Below are 7939 nucleotides of genomic sequence, written 5' to 3' on the forward strand. Positions count from 1 at the left end.
TGCACCACTGGTACAGAAAACTTCACCACTGTCTCGCACATGGTCTCACATACCTCTGTGTAGGGACCATTGGCCGTGTGCACGTCCTCCACCAAGGTGCCAGCTCCATGTACACCATCTGCGCTTCCCTGTGTGACCGCGACCTCGTCCTCGCCCATATGCGACATCACCACCAACCACACACCATCAAAAAGCCCATGCCAAGGTACTTCAATTTCAATCAAACATTGACAAATCTACATACCGAATCTCACTTGTACATGGCCACAGGACCCCCCTACCATCGCGACTTAAGAAATGGCATCACAGCCTGCTTTACACCGCGCAACACACCAATCTAGATCTTCAGCGAGGATGAACAAAACTAGTTTCTTCTCCATTTCCCGTTGTGACGCAGTGTTGCGCCATCAGTCTACAAAAATCCGATTCAGTGGCCAATGGCGCTACTGGCGGAAGCCGCCTTAAAACTTGGTTTTAACAACAAACTTAATTGGCCAGCTTACCACATTCCGCCATGTTGCAACCACCCAACACCAACGCCCAGTTTTGGTTATTTTGTTTTTATTGTTTTGTTGGCTTACGCGCCAAAACCGCACAGCAGCAGTCGTTAGTTACGCTGCTGGGGAGCCGGTGGCGTCCACGCGTCTTCAGTTCAGCGCCTTCGGCCGCCGCGGGGCATGGGGGCGGGCACGTCGTCCGAGGCCGAGGACTTGGGGTTCTTGACGGTCTCGTCGATGGAGAGGACGAGGCAGGCGGCCTCGGTGGCGGCGGTGATGGAGTTGAGCTTGACGAGCGAGGGCTCCCAGACAAAGGAGAGGTAGGTGTCGGTGACGCCTTCGTTGGTGATGTCGACGCCGTACCAGGTGGCGCCCTGGGCGTGCTTCTGGCGGAGCTGGTTGAGGATGTCGGTCGAGTCAAAGCCGGCGTTGTCGGCGATCTGACGCGGGATGACCTCGAGGGCCTTGGCAAAGGCGTTGATGACGAGCTGCTGCTTGCCCTTGATGGTGCGCGAGTGGGTGCGGAGGTACTTGGAGAGCTCCATCTCGATGGCGCCACCGCCGGCCACGACGGCCGAGTGTTTCCGAGCCCGTCGCACGATCATGATGGCGTCGTGCATGGAGCGCTCGGCCTCCTCGATGAACTGCTCGCCGCCGCCGCGCAGGATGATGGTGGCGGTACGCGCCTGGACGCAGCCGGTGATGAAGTTGTAGCGCTCGCCACCAACCTGACGCTCCTCGAAGAGCTCGGCGTGGCCGAGGATGGGCGCGTTGAGATCGTTGACGGTGGTCTGGATCTGCGCACCGGTGGCCTTGGAGATTCGCTCGAGGTCCTCCTGCGGCACACGACCGCCGCAGAACACGCCGCGGTCGGCAAAGTACTGTGTGGCCAAATCGCCGATGGCCAGACGCGAGAAGATAACGTTGGCACCCGACTTCACGATGTTATCCAGCTTCTCGTAGATGATGTTCCACTCGGCGTCCACCATCGCCTGGTAGTCCTGTGAAGAAGAAGCAAAACCGAAGTAAGCGCCGGCCGCAACCGAGGAGACTGTGCTGTAACGCCGTAGCAAGGAGGGTAGCGTACGGCGGGATCCTCAATCCTGAGCTCAGCGTTGTCCTTCTCGGCCTTCAGCTCGAGCTCGAGGTTGAGCAGCAAAATCTTGGGGTTGGGGATCTTCTTGGGCTGCTGCTCGAAACCAGCGTACGAGAAGCACTTCTTGAAAGCCACACCTTCGATCAGCAGCGAGTCCTGTCACGTCGTCAACAGCGGATAGCACAAGAACAGAGCGCGCATACAAGCACGAGTGAGCGGATCGTCAGGCGGTGTCAAAATAAAGGAGGCGTAGACGCGGGGACGAGCGTACCTCCATGGATCCGCCCTTCTCCTTCTTAATACCAATAAGGTCAATGTTGAGGTCCTCGTCGAGGTGCATCACAGCATCAACCACCATCTTGGAGAAGAAGGCGTTGTGGCTGCCAATGAGCTTCGAGTTCAGGGCAGTACCAGCGCACCTCTCAAGCACGGTGCGCATCTCGCTGTTTTCATGAGTAGAGGGAATCACAACATTAATCGCGAGAACAGCTTGGTTGGAAAATGAAGCAACAAGATCGGTGAGATTGAGCGTACGTGGCAGCGTCCTTGCCGGCATCGATGGAGACGGCAAGTTCCCTGATCTTGGCCTTTGCCAGCTCGCAGGCAGCGCGGAAGGCACGGATGATGACGGTGGGGTGCACGCCCTCCTCAACGAAGGCCTTCGATTCTTTCAGCAGCTCACCAGCCAGCACCACAACGCTGGTGGTGCCATCTCCTACCTTGCAATCGAATGGAATTCACATGAGGCCGATCGATCAAAACGAAGGAACCAATTCAAATTTATCGGCCGCATGGAGCGGCAGGGATCGGAAGAGGAAATGGGCGTACCTCTTCGTCCTGTGATCTGGCGATATCAACCAGCGTGCGAGCAGCAGGGTGCACGACGTCCAGCAGCTTCATGATCGTAGCGCCGTCGTTGGAGATGGTGATGTTCCGGCCCTCATAGATCAATTTATCCATTCCACGGGGTCCAAGCGTGGTGCGGATGGTGTCCACAACGGCCATGCAGGCATTGATGTTGCTGATGAGCTGGGCCTTGCCCTGCGATGTATCGGTTCCCTCCTTGAGGATGATGATGCTCGGTTGCTGCACCATTCACATGGAAATTAGTCGCGATTCTACAAAATGTACCAGACTCCTGCCATCATGATTCATCCGCGCACATGACACACGACTAAACTGTTGTGGCAGCAAGCAAGGGAGGAGCATGCGCACCAGGAATTGCGACATGATGGCTACGATTTCGAGGGGGCGAGGCAAATTGGGCGGAGCTGCCTGCCGCGAAGGCCACTACGCACATGCCAGAAATTTTTGTGCCCGAATTGCCCTGTTTTTTCCTGACACGTAAAATAAAAGGAAAATCGAAATTTGCGCAGCGTTCCGGCTGGAGGCCAGAAAGAGAAATACGAGCGTCATGGAGCAAGAGAGCACCAAACGGCAGAGCACGGGGGCTGTAACTGCCACCGCCACTGGAGGTGGGCGCATCGTGGGCGAACGGTACCAGTTGGGCCGCCTACTCGGCGAAGGCGAATACTCCAAGTACGCTCCTTTTATTTATGAAGTAGAAATATCATAAATAATATACAGTTGAAGGATTTTTGATTACTCCTGGCATCTTGAGTTATGCTGTGGTCGTTGTTCAATTACAAATAAACAATAAAATATTTAAAACCATAATTCTAAACTGCACCTGATATCAGGGTGAGATATGCCGTGGACTTAGAGCGCGGCAGGCCGGTGGCCGTCAAGATCCTGCCGCTCGCCGCCGCAGAACTGCGCCACGACGCCAAGCGTGAGGTGCAGTCTCTTGCTCTCTCTCTCTCTCTCTCTTATCCGAGACGCCGGCGTGGACTCACCAGCTGGGAGCACAGGTGGCAGTCATGAAAAGGCTTCGGCACGCCAACGTCGTTCGTCTGCTCCAGGTCTAAGAGAGACTTCGCCTCTTTCTTTGCTGTCTGTCGTGTGTCGTGTGCCGTATATGGTGTGCGTGTGCGGTGGTGCGTGTGCGGTGGTGCGTGCGCGGTGGTGCTTGTGCGTGTCTTTGTTACTCATCACGTGGGCGCATGAAGGTGCTGCGGAGCGAGGAGCGGCTGTACATGGTGATGGAGCTCGTGGCCGGCGGCGAGGTCTACTTCAAACTCGGTACCAACTCGCACTTGAGTCATCCGCCCCGATCCTTTCTCATCGTCGCACCGCACACGACAGCGCACGAGGGGCGGTTCGACGAGAACACGGCGCGACGGTACTTCCAGCAGCTGATGGCGGGGGTGGAGTACTGCCACGCGGTGGGCGTGTGCCATCGCGATTTGAAGCCCGAGAATCTGCTCCTCTCCGACCAGGGCCTCCTCAAGATCTCCGACTTTGGCTTCTCCACCTTCTTCCGCGTACCTAACATTCCTTTTCCTTCACTCTTCAACCAGCCCTCGCACTCACAAGCGCGTCTGTGTCGTGTGTGTCGTGTGTGTCGTGTGTGTCGTGTGTCGTGTGTGTCGTGTGTCGTGTGTCGTGTAGGAAAGAGATAGGAGCAAGGTGCTGCACACAGCGTGTGGCACGCCCAACTACGTGGCTCCCGAGGTGCTGGCCAAAAGGGTATGCCCCGTGCTCGCGCGTGCTGTTGGCGGTCAAGCGCGCCTGACCACAAGAGGCACGGCCGCCCCCGCCCCACCAGGGCTACGAGGGGACAGCGGCCGATGTCTGGTCGTGCGGCTGCATTCTCTACACATTCGTCGCCGGCCGTACGCACTCTCACCGATCTATCTTGGGACTGTGTCGTGTGTTGTGTGTCGTGTGCCGTGTGTCGTGTGTCGGGTGACGCCACACGCGCTGACCACCAAATCATCCAAAACCTAAAGACTTGGCGTTCGAGGACTCCAACCCAGACGTACTGTTCCGCAAGATCAAAGCGGTGCGTTCATCACACCCTCGCGCGCACTTGGATTCACTTGAAACACTCACATCTTTGCCCGGGCGTACACGCCAGGCCGACTACACAATTCCCTCGCACGTTCCTGCCGGGGCTCGAGGTGCGTCGTCGCACACGCTCGATCGAGCACTGCAATGCGTGTCTCGGTGGCTCGCCGCAGTTCGCTGATGAGCTCGACACAACTTTTGATGCGTGTGCGGCACACAGACCTGATCGGGAGGATACTGGTGCCGGACCCGGCAAAAAGGATCACGATGGCCCAGATCAAGCAGCATCCGTGGCTCGCCATGTACGTGCACCACCGCACACGCTGCTACACACACACGCGCGCGCACACACACACACGTCACGGTCGAAAAGCACTGAGAACAAAACCACTCATACTCAGAAATCCGTACCACGCGGAGCCGGTGGAGCAGGAGCCCTGGGATCTCGCGGTACCGACCTCAGCTCTCTGCGCGTTGTTTGCTAGTTGACGTCAATGACACGTCTTGCCGCACACGCACACGCACGACCGCACGCGTTCATGCACGCACATGCACATGCACACGCGCCTACTGGGGCATCAGGACCTGGATGACGAATTGGAGGTCGTGACGGAAACCACTTCAGCGTCAGGCCGCACAGGCCTTCAGACGTACGAACCTCCCGACTCTCGGCCAAGCGTTCGGCTCTGGGCAGCGCTCGCGTGGAGCGATGGCGGCCCTGGTCTAACGTGAAGTGTCGTGTTCGGTGTCGGTGTCGTACTTCTCAGAGCGAACGCGTTCGAGTTGATTGGGATGATGGGCACTCTCAACCTGTCGGGTCTTCTTCAGCGCGATAGCGACACCTCCACCAAGCGGTACCGACACTCTTTTTTGTTCACTGCCACACGTCTCGCTTTTTGCCCCGCCGAATCGACTCACGACTGCACACCATGCACGCACGCACGCAACGATAGAGCTCGCCAGCTGGCGAGCCAGACCAAGTTCATCTCCACCGAGCCGCCAGACGCCATCCTCGACCAGCTCAAGCGCGCTCTTGCCGTACGTTTCTCCCGACCATGTAATTTCTCAGCGCCTGGCCGGCGCCCGATGAACTAATGTGTCGTGCGTGTATCGCGTGCGTGTGTCGTGTGTGGTGCGCGTGCAGAAGCAGACCCACCTCTACGCCAAGGTGGACAAGGATGCCTACAAGCTCAAGGTGGCGGGCCGATGCGCCACGGGGCCGCTCACTTTCCGCGCGCAGATCTTCCGCCTGGCGTCCCACCTCCACCTCGTCGACTTCACCAAGGGCCGGGTACCGACTTGCCGCGACCACACAACAGCCACCGCACACGCACAACACGCACAACACGCACCGCCGCACACGCCCAGGCGTTGGGACCTCACAAGCAGTGTCTTCTTTTCTATGTAGGGAGACGTGCTGGAGTACTACCGCATCTACAACGCGGTGCTCGACACCCTGCATGGCACAACAACAGCCACGGCGCCGCAGCACTGGGCGCAACAGCGGAGGTACGATGGTCTCTCACGCAATCTCACCCCTTGGGAGATCGATGGCCGCAGCGAACTCGTGCAGCTGATCACGGCCCTAAACTGAGCACTGTTCGCCAGCCCGTTCCTTACCACCGCTTTTTCTCGTTTATGTGTCGGTCATGCGATCGCGCATGCCGTGCGACAGACAATCGACGCCGGCGGCGGTGCCACTGGAGCGCGGCACGGCACAGACCACCAGCAGCCCTGCGCTGGCCCTGCCCGCCCGTCGCACGCCACAACCCAAGCCGCGCCGCCCGCTGCTCGCTTCGAGTCTCGACACCTCCCGACCTCCTTGACACCGCAGCAGCTCCGGCGATGTACGACCAACAGAACAGAAGAAGTACTTGACACTAGTGTTGATGACCCGCGGTATCGTTGCACGCACAATCACGCACGTAAGCACAACGAGGGAGGTTCTCATCTCATCAGTGGTTGGCCGTTACCCAAGCTCCAGATATGGTAAAATCGGAAGTTAACAAAATGTTAACTGAGCCCACTACGCGGGATTTCCTCTGAATCGCTCGGAGGCGAAAAATTCCACCAATCAGCAGAAAGTCCGACTAGGGGACGAAAAGTCAGTGACTCGTCGGTCAGTTTTGGGGTGTTCGCTCTGTTGGTTTGTGGGCGCACGGTGCGGGTCGAGGAGGAACGGAAGAGGGGCATGACGCGAAGAGAGAGGGGGGACACCACTGCTCGGCCGTCGGGTGGACGTCGTCTTCGTTGCTTGTTGCAGGCACACTTTGCCTTTTCTTCTCCTCGTGCAGCTACCTGCTTCCTCTTCCATCTGTCTGGATTTTGATCCACGCGAGTACCGAGCAACGTACGCGCAAACCGCGGACCCCATCGAGAGGAGACGTCGGTTGTCATCGATCCTTCATCGACGGGCTGCTCTGCTTTGTCTTCTCTTCTCTCCTGGCAACCTCTACGCGTCCTCGTTACCACCACAATCATAATCATCATCTGCATCCGCAATCGAATCTTTCGATAAGATAAAAATTCACGCGCTACTCGGCACATTCGCAACCTCCAAATCTCCTCAACTCGGCCATCAGCATCACGCATACGCATCCTCCCCTTCCGAGCTGGCGCGTAGAAGCTTATAGCAGTTAAATCAATCATCCACGCTCCTCGGAAATGGAACACAAGAGGCGACGGATCGGATCGCTGCCAGGCGAGCAAACGCTTCCGCAGCTGCAGCAGCAAGGCGGACAGCAGGACTACTACGCGCTGCTCGAGCTCTCGCCCGGTGCCGATTTCGACGCCATCAAGCATGCCTACCACAAGCTGGCCCTCAAGTACCACCCCGACCGCAACAAGGGCAACGAGGTCGAGTGCGAGACCAAGTTCAAGGAGCTGGCCGCCGCCTACGCTGTGCTCTCCGACCCCGAGAAGCGGAGCCAGTACGACGCGAGCCACCAGGCCCGGTTCTGGGGCCAGAGCAACGACCTGCGCGAGGTCTTCAACCAGTTCGTCTCCTCGGGCAGCACCGGCTCCTTCTCCGACTTCTTCGGCTCCTTCTCCTCGCGCTCCTTCACCTCGCGCTCGTTCTCCTCCTTCACCTCCTCCTCCTCCACTTCCACTGCCAATTCGACCTCGACTTCGTCTTCGTTTTCGTCTTCTTCATCATCGTTGCCCCACACCAACCCACCACCACCGTCTTCATCATCATCGTCTTCTTCTTCTTCCTTCTCTTCGCAATCTTCGAGCTCGGCGTCGGCCGCCGTGTTCGGCCAGCAGGGCTCGTTCAGCTTCAACAAGAAGCGGCCGCCGTCCAAGGGCCAGAACCTGCGAACGACGCTGCAGGTGACGTTCAACGAAAGCGTGGTGGGCTGCACGAAGACGATCGCGCTCAAGACGCTGGTGTGGTGCGGCGCGTGCGGCGGCCTGGGCGTGGGCGGCCGTGGCG

General features: G+C 58.2%; 4 protein-coding genes across 4 annotated transcripts in view; 2 read left to right on the forward strand and 2 right to left on the reverse strand.

The window, feature by feature from the left end:
- Positions 1–2: 2 nt before the first annotated feature.
- Positions 3–167, reverse strand: ACA1_059730 (uncharacterized protein; the record flags this gene model as incomplete). Its single annotated transcript, XM_004339221.1, has 1 exon — positions 3–167. A coding segment is annotated over one exon (165 nt), but the record flags the coding sequence as incomplete, so codon positions are not given.
- A 485-nt stretch (positions 168–652) lies between these two features.
- On the reverse strand, positions 653–2823 carry ACA1_059740 (Tcomplex protein 1, eta subunit; the record flags this gene model as incomplete). Its single annotated transcript, XM_004339222.1, has 6 exons — positions 653–1498; positions 1585–1749; positions 1865–2036; positions 2128–2312; positions 2422–2679; positions 2809–2823. The coding sequence occupies 6 exons, from the start codon at positions 2821–2823 to the stop codon at positions 653–655; spliced, it is 1641 nt and encodes a 546-aa protein (XP_004339270.1).
- Positions 2824–3007: 184 nt separating this feature from the next.
- ACA1_059750 (CBLinteracting protein kinase, putative) lies at positions 3008–6097 on the forward strand (the record flags this gene model as incomplete). Its single annotated transcript, XM_004339223.1, has 16 exons — positions 3008–3132; positions 3327–3390; positions 3663–3735; positions 3799–3977; positions 4105–4182; positions 4262–4328; positions 4446–4498; positions 4574–4616; positions 4724–4805; positions 4905–4953; positions 5086–5153; positions 5271–5357; positions 5457–5541; positions 5648–5794; positions 5912–6012; positions 6064–6097. The coding sequence occupies 16 exons, from the start codon at positions 3008–3010 to the stop codon at positions 6095–6097; spliced, it is 1335 nt and encodes a 444-aa protein (XP_004339271.1).
- A 1070-nt stretch (positions 6098–7167) lies between these two features.
- ACA1_059760 (Chaperone protein dnaJ, putative) overlaps positions 7168–7939 on the forward strand; it is a gene marked incomplete at both ends in the record, with an annotated part of 1857 nt that continues 1085 nt past the window's right edge. Inside the window, 2 exons of the mRNA XM_004339224.1 lie at positions 7168–7577; positions 7740–7893. Coding sequence (XP_004339272.1) covers positions 7168–7577; positions 7740–7893 — 564 coding nt within the window. The remainder of the gene's footprint in view (positions 7578–7739; positions 7894–7939) is intronic.

Source organism: Acanthamoeba castellanii, assembly GCF_000313135.1.
Source record: "Acanthamoeba castellanii str. Neff unplaced genomic scaffold scf7180000084599, whole genome shotgun sequence".
Lineage (NCBI taxonomy): Eukaryota > Discosea > Longamoebia > Acanthamoebidae > Acanthamoeba > Acanthamoeba castellanii.